Consider the following 18,574-nt stretch of genomic DNA (forward strand, 5'->3'; position numbering starts at 1 on the left):
ATTTTGTAAATCAAAGGCCTAAATTCCTGCCCTGTTCAGAGATAAGATCTAAAAAGACAAGTACAACATCTAGGAAGCAAAATAATGTTAAACATTCCATTAACAAGCTGTTACTTGGCTATCTCATTGTGTTAAGACAGAAAGCTATGTGGATAGGGACCGAAATGGGCTTTGGTGCATTTTGTAATTTATTTATATTTTTAGCAAAATAAGTGAAACCCATAAATAAAATCGACAAGTATTGGAAAGGCAAAATGTGAGAACAATTGCTGTAAAGTTGGTGCTCTAAAGTATTCCTAAAATGCAGCAGTTTGCTCAATTTTCTCCAAATTTAGCAGTTCTCTGGGGGGTCATTCACAGCGTGAACTGGCCACTCTTCCCCATTCTTCCTGACTACGGGTGGGAGTTCCCACCAGTAATTCCATAGAGAAATTCCTGTTAATGGCCAACAGCACCCAGTGTCTCAATAGCTGCTTACTTTCTTAATCTCAGCCACCTTTCTTGGTATCGCCCCAAAATGTCGGAGAGATGCAAGCTCTATGACTGTATAGCAACTGTTTCCAGAGTTTCCTGTGCCCTTAGATCTTGATGAGCACAAATTCAAGGGGAGATGTTGTTTTGTGTCGTGAAGGCTACGAGTAAGGCACCAGAAGATGGAGGCAGTAGCTGCTGCAGTGTTTTACAAATAAGAAACAGCCTGAATTCTGTTAGGTAGGTGACAGAAAGTGGTGTAAACATGGGGTGCATAGCTCTGGTTGTTTCTCCCGGCCCAGGCTGGTGCTTCAAGAGGGTATTTTTGCAAAACCCTACTGCTCATGCTGATCAGGCAGGACAGGGGAACGTGTCTCTTTGCAGTGCCAGCTTCCAGTCTAGCAAGACCAAGAGGCCCAGATCAGTTCTGTTGCCCTCACTTGACAGCAGCACTGTCCCCACAGGATCCTGCACTGGGCCGCCCTCAATTTTGCCAGAGATGCTAACCCAAGTGCAATTTTGGGAAGCACACTGGTGCTCATTGACGGGGCTCCCCCAAGGAACAGCAGAGCTCCTCAGGCCGGAGCCCCAATGTAGGGCCACCTCCACTCCATCTGAACAAGTTCCATAACGGCGGATCAGGATCAGGGGTTGCTCTCCCCATAACTCAGTTGGTAGAGCACAAGACTCTTAATACCATGTGTTTGAGTCCCATGTTAGGCAAAAATAAATCCTGCATTGCAAGGGGTTGGACTAGATGACCCTTGGGGTCCCTTCCAACTCCACGAATATACTGCATATATTCCTATTATATAGTATTCCCATTATTTAATACAGTAAATATAAACAATCAACAGAGTTCAGTACCATTGCCATTCTATGATCAGACTGAAAGAAACTGCAGAGATGTGATTCCGGGAAAGAAGAAAAAACACAGAAACAATATTTCAAGTACATTTTTATATAACGAAAAGGGAGGGGTCACCCACATTAAAAACAAAAAAAAAATTTTTTTTCTATATTAAAAATATAAACAGTCATGTCACAGTTTGTGATCAAAGAAAAGGACAGTGCTTTTGGTCCCATAAAAAGAAAAGAAAGACCAAGGACGTTTTGTTCCAAGCTTTCCCTGAATAACTAGACTAGAGAAACTCCAACCGATTTTGCAGTTTAACATGCTGCATAATTAAATTCCTCGGTTCTTAGCTTATTTCCTATGTATCGGCACCACTCCTATGCTGCCATGCTGGCAAGGTACTGCTTTAGAGTTCTTAAGCACTAAGCATAACATTCACAGTTTGGAGGGTTTTTTTGGTAGCTTTCATGTGCTTTCCTGACGTATTCCAACACTTGCTGCAATGCACACCTGCCAGGTGTGTTTCAGGGCCTCTTCACACAACCATCAGCCATGTGGAAAAGTTTCTGAGAAAGCCACAGGAAAAGTTTCTGAGAGAGCCGTGTGAGCAAGCTGAATGGAAGCAGGCACACTGTGGCAGAAACACGGACTGCTAACATAATGCAGATTTTGTCTCTTGAGCAGCTGCAGTGTTGTACCCACATCCATCTGGTGATAGGTTGGGAAGCAGAATATCACCTGTGGTTTTCCCATAGCTACTGTGTTCCACAGCAGCTGTGCAAAAGATCCCTTATTCACATTCGATCTTCACATTGATGTGACTTTTTGCTGAGTCTTTAAAAAGACTTTATGCATATATTGCACTATTGATCCTTCTGTCCCTTGCCATTAGGTAGGGAGCACCTCAGCAAGCACACTTTGGGGGGCCATGAGCAGAGAGAGCAAAAATAGTCAATAATGAAGCTGACTGTGACATTTTTACTATGTGCGAAGGGGAATCATTTGGTGCCAAAGTGTGTGTCTGGGGCCATCTTCACCTACACATCATTCTTTAAAGGTAGGCCCAATGCGGTTGCACAAACGGCTTTTAAGGATTTGGGGCTAAGACATTTAAGGGCTGCCCCTCTTAATGCGTTTAACTTGAGAAACAGTTTTTCCAAAATGCTAAAGACAATTGGCATAAGCACATGCACATGTGATAAATGCACCTCTGCTGCAGCATTGATCAGGTGTGGGATTCTTGCTGCAGAGTTATTTATTGATTGTTACGCCAAGTGGGACCAGGGACAGACTGCTCATCTAGCAATACTGGACCTGCAGTAAGTATCTGTACCTATTCCCTTCTCTCTCCTTTCAACTGCTTGCTGCAGACTAGAGCTGCCAATGTGACATTGATCTACAGTCTCCTTGTGGTATCCAATCACAATTGAACTATTTTTGCTCCACTGTACCCTTCAGCATTATAGAATCTGAGCCTATTTCTGTGCACAGCTCAGCACTGTGCTATTGTACATCTTCCTGCTGAAACAAGGCTTTGAGCTTTCATAGACAGGGCTCTGTATGCTTTTTAACATTAAAGAAACATGCTCAATATGAATGCCGCATCAAGAAAAGCTAAAATCTGTGAGACACTTGAAAATGAAGCGTTATCACGGCTTATTTTGCACAACTTACTTCTGCTTTTGTGGGAGGGCAATAGGCGATCCAGCTGCCTGAAATCCTCCTCTGCATCACTAGAAAGCCTGCTTAGCTTCTGAGGAAATTTGTGTTCAGATTCCCACTTAGAGTTAGTGGCCTTGGGTTGCAACATTCTCTCAGCCTAACCTATAGGATTGTCCCAAGTATAAAAACAGAAAGAACTATGTGGGCTGCTTTGAGCTCTCTGAACGAAGCACAGGATAACTGATTTTATCATTAAAAGACAGGGAAGATATCTGTATAAATAAAAATCTAATAGAACTACAGTGGTACCTCTACTTACGTTCACCACTGGTTACGTATCCTTCGGGAGACGTACGCGGCAAACCTGGAAGTATTTTTCTGGGTTTCACCGCATGCACAGAAGCAATCTGGTCTACCGCCAAACGTGCATGCACAGAAGCGGTCCCTCCAGTTGCAGAAACCTTGGGATCCGACTGGAGCTCCGAAACAGATCCCATCCGCAACCGGAGGTACCACTGTATTGTCTATATCAGTCCTGAACTACATGGCCCATCAAACCAAATACAGATCACCAGAGATGGTGTCCCTCCACAACAACAACAATTTTAATTGCCTGCCAGTGACTATAATTGTAAAAGCAATGAGAACTATTTGGTAAGCTACAATACATGGCTGGGGGTACTATGTGCAACTGTGTGAGTCACAAGTTGTGTGGGCATATTTTATGTCCTTTCATAGGGCTAGAAACTTATTTTAATTTTTTTAATGAAAAAGATTCTGGGATGGTGAATTCTATGGCATAATTGTGGAAATGTGGCTATAGCATCTGTTATGTACTGAGGTTCTCACCCTGGGCCAGCAGGGGGATACTGTAGATAGTTTTCACTCAGGTCCACATATGCAAATAAGGGATTGAAAGTGATGTTCAGTGATTGGATAGTTACAGAAATTTGTTACAGTTGTGTTCTAGTTGTGGGTGAATATATCAGACGACACAGCGATTCTTCAACAGTTCTTGTTTATTCACAGGCCAGAACAGATCTGAACTGAAGGGTTCAGCCAGCCTGCTTATATAGAGCTCCACTACAACGCAACTGTAACAAATTTCTGTAACTATCCAATCACTGAACGTCACTTTCAATCCCTTATTTGCATATGTGGACCTGAGTGAAAACTATCTACAGTATCCCCCTGCTGGCCCAGGGTGAGAACCTCAGTACATAACACCATCCTTCTCCAATGCTATGTGCAGAAATGATTGCCCCCCCCCTTCCCATAGATATGATAAGAGTGCCAGAAGCCAACATTTTGTTGCTCATCCAACCTCATTAGCAAGCGTATTTCACCTGCACCAACACAGGCCTGCCCATTTAGGAATAAGGCACCAAGTACTGGAGGACTTCACAATTATCTACCCAGATGAACTTTGCATGATGCTTGCAGTATTCATTCAGAGCTGGATTGCATGACCAGATACAGCTTCAGCTGAGCATGTCATTGTAAAATAAACCTAATACAGGATGGTGATGGTGTGTATACTAATGGTTAGCTCACTTGAATTTGAGCTGCCAGCCCTGACAACTGGAAAGGGAAGCTTGCTCCATACATAGTTTTAAAAATGAATAATTTTAAATGCTGCCCCCCTTCCCTTTTTGCGAAATGTGACCCTTGAATAGCTTTCCTGCAATCTCTCTAAGGACAACTTCCTATGAACTTGTCGAAAAGACCTCATGGCAAAGAAGCCAGAGACACAGTGTGAAGAAAAGTTCCAATGTTTTAAGAATTGTTCCATAGTCCAGTAGGGTTGAAATCTGATGAGCACTCCAGTTGTCTTTGATTTCAGAGTCAGTCAGCAGGGAGAAAAGTTTCAATTGTTCAGCAAGGGTAAACTCTTCTTGTAGCACAATTTCACTAAGGTTGAAGCCCAGCTCACACACCTTCATCCAAGTGGTGTTCTATTTTATCAACGCAGGGAAAATGTCTTCATGCCGGCCCCTATCTAAGCTTAGTCTGAGCCTAGCTGCATGTCATTAGTCTACTCATCCCTACAACTAATTTTCAGGACTCATTCACGGCTCAGTAATGACGTACAATAGATTAGCTTGTGCAGGGGACCACAATTAGTGTCTGAATAAAAACAAACTATCCTACTGTGTACACAGAAGAAAGAAGAACCTAGGAAGCTCCCACTCCTTCCTGGAATAAGGCTTGATCTGTATTTCTAAGCATAGCACATAGCCCAGTCTGCTGAATGCTGATCCCTGAAGTTGTGTATTTCAGCTGCTTGTAGATCAGGGTTTTTTGTGTGGTTTTGTTTTTAGTTTTCAGTCTCTCTTAGTGTGGCCATATCAAAACAAAGGTAAGAGCTGTTTGACAGTGGAGCGGTCTCCCTTGGGAGGTTGTGGACTCTCTTTCCTTGGAGGTTTTTAAAGCAGAGGTTGGGTGGCCATCAGTCATGGATGCTTTGGCTGAGATTCCTGCATTCCCTTGTTGGGGTCCCTTCCAACTCTATGGAAAAAGGCATGCAGGGTTGCAGAAAGCATTTTAAAAGGGAGAGAGTTAAAGGTTTCAAAAATAGGCAGTGCTTCTTATTAACAGCTCTACTAACCTTTGGAACGAACTGGTCCCATGGTGCTACACAGAAATCAGTCAATCTGAGGAACAGGCTGTAATGGTGGACAAGTGTTGTTGCTTTCTTCTTGCCTCTGATTATCACTGCCACCCATACTGCTGGTCTGCCCAGCTTCTGGGATCTCATCTTCACTGTACAGGTATTTGAATCCATCATAGAATTCATCAGGCTGCATGTCATCTTCATGGGTTTTGGCTCTGAGAAGTATGAAAGCTGGTGGGCCTGGCCAGCTCCCTCTGGCTCCTGAGTTAATCTGTGGTGTTTGCTTCACTGTGGAATAACAGCAGGGTAACCTTTTGTCCGAGTGAGTTTGGATGTTTTGGTTTGCAGGGTTGAATATATAAACAGTATTGGATGGTTGGAAGCCCAGGAGGTGCTGATCAACAAGCTCTTTACAGTGGATGAATTGGGTGCTGTCGATCTGTAATGCAATATATAACACAACTGTTTTTTTTCTCAACTTCTGAAATTATTAGCTGTCATCAATTTTCAGTTCCAGTATCTCCAGCTGTACTAAACTAATGAAGTCAAAGTCTATTTCAGGGGATATGCATAACATGTACTAGTTTCCGTTGCATATAGCAAATGTGGAGTCTGTGTATATCCTGGCTGGGTTCAAACACAACAAAAAACTATAATTTGTTTTGTTGTCAGCCTAACACAAACCATGGCTTGTTTGGTGCCCATAAACCAGGATCTGAAGCTTCAGTTTGAAGCTGGTTTGCAAACCATAGCTGCATTAACTGTGGCTTGCTGTTTCTGAATTCACAGGCCATTGACAAAAGCACAAAGAGCCATTGCTCTAGGCTGATGCACCACAGACTGAAGTGCACTTATGAAGCAAGTCCTGAGCAGATGGGAAAACAAACGCAGACAAGCTGCTCAAAACCACTCTTTGCTCAAACTATAGTGGAAGTTCAGCCATTGATTAATGCTGTGTTTGAACCCAGTATGCGACTTACTGCTGCACAGGAACCTACCAAATGGCATTGTGCCAGTGGAGAAAAAGAGTCACATGGTAACTCCACTCAGATCATTGAAATTCAACTCTTGCACAGAAATATCCCCTAATACTTACTATAGAGCTTGGAGGGGGCAGGGAGAAGTTGCTATGGCAGAAAAGCCAGAGTTACACCTGGTCTCTCCCCTAAAGATTAGTACGGTAGGACAAGGAACTGGAGAGTAAAGCAAGGCTCAAAGTTCTACGCTGTACTGTTCCTCTCCTACCCCAAGGTGGTTTTATAGTGCTTTCATTCAGAACACTTGGGACTACTCTGCCCCCCTTCTTCACAGCAGGATTGCATTGGTGCCTAGTGCCAAACCTAATTACTCTTGAATTCTCTAGGTCCTCATTTAGAGCTTGGCTTGGGGAACTGGAGATAATAATAATAATGATGATTTTATTATTTATATGCCACTCATTTGACTGGGTTGCCCCAGCCACTCTGGAAAGCTTCCAACAAAGTATTAGAACCTCAAACATTTTTTAAAAACCTACATGTACAGGGCTGGCTTCAGATGTCTTCCAAAAGTCAGACAGATGTTTATTTCTTTGACATCTGGTGAGAGGGCATTCCACAAGGCAGGCACCGCTACTGAGAAGGCCCTCTGCCTGGTTCCCTGTAACCTCACTTCTTGCAATGCGGGAACCACCAGAAGGCCCTCGGATCTGGATCTCACTATCTGGGCTGAACGACAGGGGTAGAGACGCTCCTTCAGGTATAATGGGCCAACCAACATGAGGCCATGAGAGTTTTTAAAGTTTGGGGTGTGACAAATTGTCAGAATGAAAACAGTGGTGGTGCTCTATTGTTTAGAATAGAGCATCTCTTGAAAGTGTGACCCAAATTAAGCACATTGCATAACCCAATAATGGACTTGGAATGGCTGCCCTTCATGCGGACCCTAACTTTCATTACACTAACATGGAATTTTGCATCCAGCGGTGGAAAAAATGCATCCTAACAAAAGACACACCAGCACTCCTGAGAAGTACATGAAAAAACGTACATTAAATGGCTTTAAAGTATTTGTGAAGTTTTTCCATTTTTCCTTTTTCAGTCTTTGTGCTGGCCTCAGGTTTGTGCCGCAGAGGCAGTTTGACTCCTACCTGTGCTTTTTTTAGCAGATCAGTAATTACAGGAAACCAGTCAGGAGTCAGCCTCTCCAACTCTAAGGTGATGATCACCAAAGCCAATGTGGAGCCCTTAAACTGCAATACTTGGTGGCATGCCATACAGTGCTGTAGCTGCTTGGTCAAGAATGCGGCATGGCGGGAAGGATTCCTCTGAGGCAGCCCATTTAGTAGATGGGGCCACTTGGACATCACCATGGCATGGAACTGGAGAGAAGAGAAAACATTTATATCACACACACACACATATATATATTTAAGCACACACGCACATTTATTTATATTTATTTATATATATACACGTATATATATATATATATAAAAAACAGAACTGAGGTCAACTGTGAACTTTGTACGTTTTCATATGTCATTGACCAGAAGTGCAAACTAATCCTTATTCATGGCAGGAAACCTCTTATAAAGTTTTGTTATTATTTTTTTGTCCTGCTGTTACCATTTGTGTCGTATTTGCCAAATATTGAAATGTTGAAGCTTCTACTGAATGTAACTTAATTCTGAATTCGTTGCATTGTTCGCAATTGTCAATTCAGAAGGTTTTGACTTCTCGTTTGTATAACTGAGTAACGGTGATAATTCAAGCCAGCAAACAGGAGAGAGAGAGAGAGAGAGAGAGAGAACAACTGATGATGCTTGGAAGCAGAACTGATACAATCTCATCATCCTGGTTCTGATCAGACATTTCCCCCCAACCAATCCTAATGCCAGGATGACCCAGGAATCCACCCTTTGCTATAAAGCAGGGATGGGGACTCTGCAGCTCTCCGGATACTGCTGGACTGTAACTCCTGTCACTTCTGACCACTGGCCAGGTTGGATGGGGTTGATGGGAGCTGGGGTCCAGCCACATTAAGAGAGTCACAGGTCACCCACCCATGCTGTGAAGAGATGAACTCTGAGAGACATTATCACACGACTTTTGCCTTACTATAGCACATGGTAACTTCTTAACGGGGAGTTTTCTTCCGGAAAACGTTTAGCAAATAAGATGTGACTTAAGTGCCAGATCAGAATGATCTAATTTGCCTAAAAATGAGGGTCAAAGTTTTTATGCAGGGTGAGGAGTAAAGAAAAGCTGATCTGAGATGCCCCATTTGTGAAATGTAGCAAAAACTCTGAAAGCTTTTTATGTACAGTATTGAGAGTGCAGATAGTTAGAAATATTTTTGCAGTGTATATTTAAAACAAACGGAACAAATCTCTAGTGGTACAGTATGAGCTCTTTTTAAAAGTCAATTATTAGTTGTCCTTTCAAAATGGGAGTCTACATTGTTTGTAAATAAAACTTATGGAATAGTTGGGTGTTCAAATGATATTTCAATATCTTGAACAGTAATTCACTTCAAAAGATTTGCAGATAGTTAAGAATGAGTGGTCTGCGAGGCTAACTAGAAGGGAATGTATGTGAACCATTGCTGTTTTCTAGTCTTATTTGGTAAAAACAACAACCCTAGTTTAGCCTTTTGCAAAAAAGAAAAAGAAAAAATGTCTAGTGCTTACAATGTTTAAGAAATCGATTGATGTTGCTGTGTAAAGATCCCAGTGAAGTTTATTGAGTATAATTCTTTCCATTCTCACAATCTCAGCTGGAGAACATTTACAACCACTCTGCACTGCAAGCTTCTTTACCGATGGTATTATCTGTTTTAAAACAAAAGGAAAAATAATAATAATAAAAGAAGCCCAAATTCCTATGAAATTTTGTATGGTGTGGTGTGTGCACTACTATCACATAAATGAAATGCAGCCTACTCAACTATCCTCTTTGGGGTAAAAACCAAGAGGTCCTTGAAATAATCCCAATAATCATTACAGCACCATGTTCTCAGATTTTAATAAAAGTAATTCCCCACCCTTGTGAATTCCCTTATGTATGTATAAGACTAATTCCACTGGTCATGCATCTTGAGGATGTATGAAAACAACTTGCCTTCAACTTTTTTTGTGTTCTGAAACAATGGCTGGATTCTCCGAGGTTTTTTCCCCTTGCGATTTGGCTATCTTTATTGCATATTTACCTTCACTTCTAGAGTACTAACCTTAAAGCCAGAGAGGGGGACTTCTGCAGGCCAAGGGCCACATTGATCCACGGTCAACTCTCTGAGGTCCACATGTCAAAGTAGGTGAGGATGAAGTGTACAGTGAATGTGCCCTCGCTTTTTAAAAAGGACCATGCTTGGGGTAGGGTGGGGGTGTCTTGAGCAAGTCACACAAAAAACTTTTGACACTCCAGAATCACAGTAAGAGACCTGCCTGAGTAATCAGTAATTTTATAATATGTATAAATACATAAATATAAGGGTTTGGGATTGTTAATGAACATATTTTTGAAGGATCTTGGGAGGCACAAAAACACTTTGGTATTACAGTAGAGTATCCACTCTGTTTAAAAAAATGTTGTTGTTTTTTAATTTCCTTTGGTTTTTTTTAAAAAGGACAAATTTTGGGGTGGGGAGGGGCAAAAATACCTCTTGGGGCCTGTGGGTAACAGATTAACCATCCCTGGATTAAAGTTAAGTTTGTGACACCAACCCTAAAACATACACTGAATGAAGGCCTTGCTAAAGTTCATTATGGACATTTCTGAGGAAGTTTACTCCTGAGCTTTAAGTATCAGATCTTGTTCAATAACAGAGGCCTAATTGTATTCTAGCATCTACAGTGACTTTGTACACATAGCATAAAATCAGGCCACTAGTACACAGTTTTTCAAGGATTCTTTGAGAAAGGAAACAATTATTATTTAGAGCCAGTTTAACTAAACAACAGAATTTATAAGAACTTTTTGACACAATCAACAATCTAGTGCTCAAAGCAGAGTTCAGGATTCTTCAGCATATCCAATGCAGAAATGCCACTTTATTTATGCAATGTATTTATATCCCACCTACTCTCAAGTTGGGATCCAAGGTGGCTTCCAACATTTTAAAAGCTTAATTATAAAATACAGAGCAATAAAAATGAACTAGTTAAAAAGAATAATCAAAATTCATTACAAGACATTAAAAACCAGCAATTAAAAGGTAGCCCAGTGATAACCTTCATCTGCATCAAGGGCTCTGCCACACTTCTTTATGCCCCATGCCTAGAAAGTACAGGTCCAAGCAGTTTTCTGTTTGCGCCACAATTTCTAAGCATGGGTCCTTTGCCCTGCTGCTTCCCCCTGGAAAACCCACTGTTTAGTGACAAATTGGACCAAACCAGATTGCCATGTGTTCCAATTTAAAGATCAGGTTTTCCTGGGGTAAGCAGTGAGGCAAACAGAAATAAGCACTTTGAAAACTAAGGCCTGTATGAATAGGAAGGTCTCAGCTTGACGGTGGAAGGATAACAAAGAAGGAGCCAATCTAACCTCTCTTGGGAGCGAATTCCACAAAACAGGTGCAGTCACAAAAAAGGCTCTGTCTCATGTCACCACCAACCATGTTTCTGATGTTGATGGGACTAAGGGAAGGTGCTCATTTTAGCACCTGAGCAGGTTTCTATAGGGAAATGCAATCTTTCAGGTAGCATGGACCCAAGCCTTCAATTGCAACTTGGTGCACTGTTTGCAAGCTTTTCCAGGATACCATGTGGCCATCGAAGCATGGATCGGTATGATTTCATCGGCAACCACCATGCATCAATAGATGCAGCATAGCAATGAGACAGGCAACTGAAAAACGGAGAGTGTATGATCCAAGCAGACTAAGGCAAGTCTGAGAGTGACTTACCTAGATGTTCTACTGTAGTTTTGCTGCCAAACATCCAACAATGTCACTGTAACCTGATACATTGAAATAAGCATTCATAATGGGTTTAAAACTGACAGGTAGCCTATTGGGACAGACAGGCTCCCTCGGACACAGGTTGCCCATAGACTTTCACAGTGGCTCGAGCCATTCCAACTACACACATCCATTAAAAAGGGTGTGTGTCTGTGAAGATCCTGTACATGTCACTTTAATGGAAGACAAATCCTTCTCTTAGGTTGCCACATTTAAAACATACACACCTCATCTTCTTCATTGATTTTTGCTGCAAGAACCAAGCAAGCTGTTGCAATGCATTGGAGGTATTTTAACTGTGCCTGAAAGAGAAGGGTAGTAGTTTAAAGAAAAAGAATGGAGGAAAAATACCCAACTGGATACACACACACACAGATATATTCATGCTTCTGAGTTGCCTCACTGTGGTGCACCAAGCAGTAAGAGGAGTTTATCTGAGTAACTGGAACATGGCAATTTAGCAGCAGTACTCTTCAAAGATATACAGTGGTACCTCGTTTTGTGACCGCCCTGTTTAGGGTCCTTTTTGTCCAATGTCAGCGGCAAACCTGGAAGTACCGGAACGGGTTACTTCCAGGTTTTGCTGCACGTACAGAAGCACTAAATCGTGCTTCACGCATGCGCAGAGCACTGCTTTGTCGAGCGTCCTTTTCGTCAAGCATCTTGGGCTCTGGAACAGATCCCAGACGCAAAAGGAGGTACGATTGTATATGGTCTATGATGAAATCACTTCAAGTAATTAATACAAGACAGAAAGGGCCTGGCATGAAATGTTTAACAGCCACTGCTTTTTTAAATATCAGAATTAGGACAGGGAAGCGAGATCAGTGTTATTCATGCAGAATGTACCTATTCCATATATTCCCTTTATTTACATTTTAATCAAAGCACTTGGATGTGTTTCTGCCCTAGCTCATGCTAACACTGATGGAGAAGCTCAGATCACACTTGGAGCTGTGGTATACAAACAGCTTACAATTTAAAGCAGCCTTCATGGGGTACCAATAGGACTGCACTGCACATCTGGATCCAGCTCTCTAATATTAGATGAGTGCATGCTGCAGCCCAGCGAAATCCCCATTATGTTTTCCACTGATAATAAAAGAAATAGGGTGAGGTTGAAGCTCTTTACCTTCACTGATGCCAACAACCGATTAAAAAAGCTGACAGCCAGAGCAAACGTTTCGGAGCAAAACTGGAAGAGCAAACTCGATTCCCTGATCCACAAAACAGCTTTCTCATAATAAAATGGAGATATGTCTGTGCCCTAAAATGGAATAATGGGGTTGGTTAAAACAAACACAATAATTTTGGATCTGCTGAAGTTTAAAGAACATAACTGAGAGCGAGGCTAGAAATATATTCCAAAAAAATTTAGGCACACATAACAGAGATTTTGCTTTAGCTTTTCATTGCTCACTGTAATCAGGATTGGTTATTAATGTCTAGATGGAAGAGTTTTTGTTAAAGACAAACAGTCTCCTACCCAAGTGTAAGAGGGTGGTTCACAGGTGCAACTACTGAACATGAGAACAGAGCTCTTTGTTTTTACCCAGGCACAGTCTTTTTACTTGTTTGGAAGGATTCTGTTGCTAAGTAAAAATCACTAAATGTATCCCAGAGTACAAAATGCCCATCTGTATAATACAAAGTGCATGGTGGTAGACTGTATGGGTGCATGTGATGGGACTGGTGCCCTACCCACTAGAGCAAACCAATTTATATTCATTTTATTTGAAGGAATTATAATCAATTTTTGAGGAACTCTTCTTTATCTCCCTACCCCACTCAAACTGACTAAATAAGGTTGCCAATCTAAGGAAATTACTGGTCAAAGGTTGAAAAATGCATGCCACGTGGCTCTCCAACTTCATGAACCACAGTTCTTTTCTATGAAGTGCATACCTTCAGTGCGAAACCATGGAAGACTGGCACCTTCCAAGTCTCTTTCTCTCTTGCTAGAGCATGCTCCATTGCCAAGGCAAGTTTCTGGCTCTCTGGAGGTCCTGTGCACTTCATAGCGGTTACTGAAGAGACCGGCTTCCTGGTGAGGAACCACTACCTTACAACCAGAAAACAAAATAAAACTATTACTATTATTTCTTACAGAACTACATGGGTCTGCACGTAGACTATATAAGTTGAGGCTCTAAAACCATTTTGCCAAGTACCTGTACATTACAGGTGTGTTTTGATGACCAAACTCTTGGCAGGCAGAAAATATTATCTAGACAGGTCACTATATCTACTAGACATGGTGACTAATAATTCTGGCTAGTTCTAACCTCAAATGCAATGTGTCATGATTAAGCAACTGAACAGACGGCTACTCTTTTGTTTTTTGTTTTAATCACCTTCTGTTCTGGCTTCTTTTTTTAACCTTCTTTTTTCATGCTTCCTGGATGAAGCCTATCCTTGGTGGGGACCAAAGAATGTGATACACCCACTATAAGGAAGGCACTTTAAATTACTTCACATGAAACTATTTCCAGGTGTCAAGCTGTGTGCATTTAGCAGCTCACACTCCAAAATGGACCATTTCCTCTATGTGTCAACACAAAGCCACTCCCACAAATAGGGGTGGTGACATGGAGAAAAGTGCTCTGTTCACACAGGGAGCTGTGGCAAATAAAGAGCTCGCCATTTAAAGCAGCATTCATGGGGTATCAATCATAATGTCTACTGGCTCAGGCACACAGGGAAACACAGCCAACTAACACACTTTTCCATTGCACATGGAGAACTTCAAATCTCTTCTTTGGTTAGGGAGACCCACGACTTATGTACCGGTATTCTACAATTTATATCTCGCACCTTCAACACTAGCATGATCCCAGAGCGGATTACAGAAATGTAATAAAAGCAATAAATAAGGCAATACTTAAAACAGAAAAAGCATACAAAAACTAAAAGCGGACTCATTTTGTGAGCCCTTGCCATAGAGGCAAATAATTTGTTCTTAAAAAACAAACAAACAAAAACCCTGCACAAACTAAATCTTTAGAGAATGTTTTTTAGGATTATGTATATGAAGCACTACAGAAGAAAATTAATTCTCATGGGTGTGAACAAAAAGTGCCTGTGAACTTGTGCTTCTCTATAACTTTGATTTCAGCACATTTGTTTTTACATGTGCACACACATATAAAGTGACATGCATTCCCATGGCCAACCACACCCCAATCTTGCATGCCAATTTGAGAACTGGCCAGAATGGTAAACATGGTTCAGTGGAAATGTCAGACATCTCAGAAAAGTGGCATCTCAGAATGAATGGCATGGTGCTAATCAAGATTGGACAATACATTTGAATGACACGTGTCTGGCGCACACAAAATTATGGATGTACATTCAAACTTGCAAAGAACAAAAAATGAAAAGATGACAAAGGAGGCTAAGTGTACAAAATCATGTTGGATGTCTCACTCAAAGTGATCTAGCAGGTGTCCTGGATGGGTGAGAAGTGTGTTTAATTATCTGATCATGCCACATCTTCTGGGGTTTTTTTCTCCTCCCCTTGTGAAATTCTAATGTATGTACGCAGGGGGCACTTTTTCCTATTAAATTCTAAACCAACAAGATCCTTCACACAGCAGGATAATGAGAGATCAGATGATGTCGCACATGTCAGGACTCCCTTCAAAACAACAGCTCTGCAACTTTTTGTCTAGACAGATGAAAACGGACAAACAATCAGTGATTACGTCACACACAGAGTCACATGCCCTATGGTACCCTACCTGACCTTGCAAGTTCTGGATCAGGAGACAACAGAGACAAGGTATGTTTCCCCTTCCCTCGAAAGATAGAAGAGGAAAGGGCTGGTGAGGGTGTCCACAGGAGAAAGGCCTGCGGGCAGCTAAAGCAATGGGATGAAGCATTATGAATGGCACAGACTCATATGAGAATGGACTGGAGTCCATTTGTACAACACTGCATTTACAGTGCCAGAGGATCCTTGTGACTATTTGATTGAGGTGTGACTAGAAATTATGTTAACTGATAGAGAGGTTGTTGCGCTCCTGACCAGACTTCTCAACAATGGAGAGCTTCCAATTTTCCAGTTAGAATCCCCCTTCAGACCTTCATGCCAAATGCACTAAAGCAAGGGGTGGAATGGGATGGGATGAGATGGAGTTGCTCACATGCTCATCCCTTCAACCTCTACACAAATAATTGTGCAACAGGATTTTCCACTCTCTCCTCATGTACCCCCAACTTTTGGGACAAGATTTGGGGACAGTGCATGGCACACATATGGGGCATGGAGGAATTACATTGCATATGTGGAAATCATACTGCTTGCACAACCGTTTCGCTGTCACCAAAATGAGTTCTAATAATTGTTAGGGCTTAAGCCCTGTTCTGTGAAAACAAACAACCCTGTATTTTTGCCCAAGGGGTATTTTATATGCATTTCTCTTCACTGGATTACTTGCAGGCTCAAACTGTGGATGGAGCAGGGGCACAAATGCAATCCCTAGTGTGGGGCAGGAAAATTTATAGTGCTTCATTCACTTTCTAAGCCACTCTAATTGGCATTGGAAAGTTTTTCGGGGGGGGGATCCCTATAATCACAGGCAAACCCCATCCCCAACACCTCTGTGCATTTCGTGTGAACACCTGTAGTGAATTTGTAATCATGTTCATTTGAACACACTTCTAAATCCTCCCACATCCTCCCAGTTGAGTGGTTCCAAGAGTTCAACAGAACATGCTTAGAAACCCTATTCAGACCTTCACACTGGGGACAAGGCTTGCATCGGCCCCCATTCACATTTTGAGCCCTGCAATGTTCAGCTGAATGCCTGAACATGGCTTAAATTGCCAGGTTTTGTACTGCACCTCTCTCCTACTGTACAATCAGTACAGTACGATTTTATGTTGCTGTTTTAGATGGTGATGTTTTAATGTGCGTCCCCCTCCTAGATTTATTGTAAACTTAATTTCATTTAAGCTGGCCGGATGACTTCGTTGAAGGGTACGGGATGAATATCCTCAAAAGATAATCCCATCTGAGTGCGCCACTGCAAAAAGTTTGCACTTCTCATAACTTAGAAACCTTTGTTTACAAATACGGATGCGTTTCCTAAGTAAAAGAAAGGCCACAAACTGTGGTTCTCCTCCATGTAGCACTGACATCGGGGACATCCTGTCTAAAACCTCAAAAAACAGCCTTATACAACAGGGAGAGAAGAGACAGGAAAACAAAAAAGGCAGGAAAACAGACGGCTGATAACCACACGACTGGCCTCCTTCCGTTTGCACGGAAGGAAACAAAACAGACGACGCTCGGATCACATGACTGGCTGGCACTTTAAAACAAAACACACACAAAAGTGCCCAGCTTTCGGAAAGCAAAACTCCAGGCGACCGAAAGTCAAGGGAAGAGATCGACATGGCTAGAGGCGCCTACCAGAGTGCCAGCCCCAGATCGGGACTTGGGGGAGGGGGCACATCTGTCGGTCTCCAGAGAACGAGCCTCCTCCTTCCCCTCCCTTCTGGTCCGATGGGCTCTTACCTCTCTGCCCGGGGCTCTGCCCTTGGCGCTGGGGGCGCTTCTCTCATGCTGTTCGGCTCCGCGTCGCAAGCAAAGGCTCGATCCGATGGGAAGAGGAGGAGGACGAGACGCCTCCTCCGACCATAGTTGCGGCTGGTGAAGTTAATGGGCCCTGCTAAGTTCCAGAAGTCCGGGTGGAAGGAGCAGCGTCCTCCTGCTTCTAAACCCAGGGTGGAAAATAATAATACAATAATAATAAAGCAGCTTTAAAATATATGTTTTGGCTCGCCGTTGCGCCGCCTTTTGCAAGGCTCCCCTCTCCGAAAGCGCAACAAAACGGCTGGGAGAGTCCTTTCTTGGTGGGCGGATTCAAACCGCGGCAGGCTCCGCCTCTGGGCTTGGGGGTTGCTCACAGCGACAGCGCCTTTCCCCCGGATGGGTCTTGTGCGGGGTGGATGGGGAGAACTGGCTCAGGACGTGACGCCGTGCATGAACCTCCAAGGTGGGGGCGGGTGGGGATCACTGGGCCAGGCGGATTCAACCCGCGTGCGCCTCCTGGCTGACTCTGGAGCAGGATCACCAGCAACAGCTGAGCGTCGGCTCCTCTGCTGCCCCAGCCTCTGGGGGGATCGCTGGCCCGCCCCCAACAGTAACAATATGGCCTTTGTTTGGACTGTTCTTGGAAGAGAAAACTCCCAGGGATCTCTCCTCTAGGAAGAAGGGGGGAAAGGCAAGCAGTCTGGCACATTCTTCTCCCTCTCTCATGAGACTAGAACTCAGGGCTAAGCAAAAGCACCATGAACAAAAGTACTGTACTTCTTTACAGAGGGAATTGGTTCCCCACAAAATCCACCGACTTGCAGGGTTTTAAAAGAAGATAAGTTCATGGAGGGCAATGGAGATGTTCTACCTCCCCTGGTGGAGGCAGAGTGCCTCTGGATGTTAGTTGCTGGGAACCGAAGTAGGGAAAGCACTCTTGTGCTCAGGTCCTTATTGCAGGCTTCTCTGGGGCATCTGGGCTGGCCAGTGTGAGAACAGGATGCTGGACGAGATGGATCTTTGGCCTGATTTAGCAGGACACTTCCTAGGTTCTTAAGCAAATCACTATGAAAATTCATTGGAATGGCATACTTGCCCAAGCCCAAGACTGAGTTCTTATTCATACTGCAATTCTGGTGGCGAGATAGGAATCCTTTCTATAGGCAAAACAATTAAATGTATAGTGTAGATGGTGTCTACTATTGTGTCAATAACAAAAAAATTCATACTTTTTTGGGGGGGGTCCCCAAAGTGTTCCCAGAAAAATAATCAAATCATATATAAAGAAAATGCAAATCTTGAGAAAATTTGGTAGATTTCCGTTTAAAGGGTGAGAGATAAAGTAGTTTTACAGTAGTAATCATCTTAATAGCTAAAGTAACTTAAGTGCATAAGCAGAGTGCTGCTGAATTGGACCAAATGCCTATTAAGTCCAGCATTCTGTTCTGACAGTGGCCAATCTTGGGAAGCCCCAAGCAGAACATGAGTGCAGAAC

General features: G+C 42.8%; 1 protein-coding gene across 3 annotated transcripts; it reads right to left on the bottom strand.

Moving 5' to 3' along the window:
* Window positions 1–1,416: 1,416 nt before the first annotated feature.
* On the bottom strand, window positions 1,417–17,504 carry CCNI2 (cyclin I family member 2). 3 transcript variants are annotated; one of them, XM_081894169.1, is made up of 7 exons: window positions 17,062–17,499; window positions 13,446–13,598; window positions 12,673–12,807; window positions 11,768–11,842; window positions 9,274–9,414; window positions 7,732–7,962; window positions 1,417–6,042 (listed from the first exon to the last, which is right to left on the bottom strand). In XM_081894169.1, exons 2-7 carry the CDS (start codon window positions 13,557–13,559, stop codon window positions 5,635–5,637), a joined length of 1,104 nt encoding a protein of 367 aa, XP_081750295.1. In that variant the 5' UTR covers window positions 13,560–13,598; window positions 17,062–17,499; the 3' UTR covers window positions 1,417–5,634. The 3 variants fall into 3 exon arrangements, with proteins under 3 accessions (XP_081750295.1, XP_081750294.1, XP_081750296.1); XM_081894168.1 differs by having other exon boundaries at window positions 13,446–13,602; window positions 17,062–17,497; XM_081894170.1 differs by lacking the exon at window positions 9,274–9,414 and having other exon boundaries at window positions 13,446–13,602; window positions 17,062–17,504.
* Between the last annotated feature and the right edge of the window lie 1,070 nt (window positions 17,505–18,574).

The sequence above is a fragment of the Podarcis melisellensis genome (assembly GCF_964234715.1).
Source record: "Podarcis melisellensis genome assembly, chromosome: 2".
Classification (NCBI taxonomy): domain Eukaryota; kingdom Metazoa; phylum Chordata; class Lepidosauria; order Squamata; family Lacertidae; genus Podarcis; species Podarcis melisellensis.

Excerpts from the sequence above, each read along its gene's own strand:
- CCNI2 (XM_081894169.1), bottom strand. The coding sequence starts at position 13,559 with ATGAAGTGCACAGGACCTCCAGAGAGCCAGAAACTTGCCTTGGCAATG. Across the intron at positions 11,843-12,672 it reads GGTTGTTGGCATCAGTGAAG|GCACAGTTAAAATACCTCCA; the intron begins GTAAAGAGCTTC and ends CTTCTCTTTCAG. Across the intron at positions 7,963-9,273 it reads CAATCGATTTCTTAAACATT|TTCCATGCCATGGTGATGTC; the intron begins GTAAGCACTAGA and ends TCTTCTCTCCAG.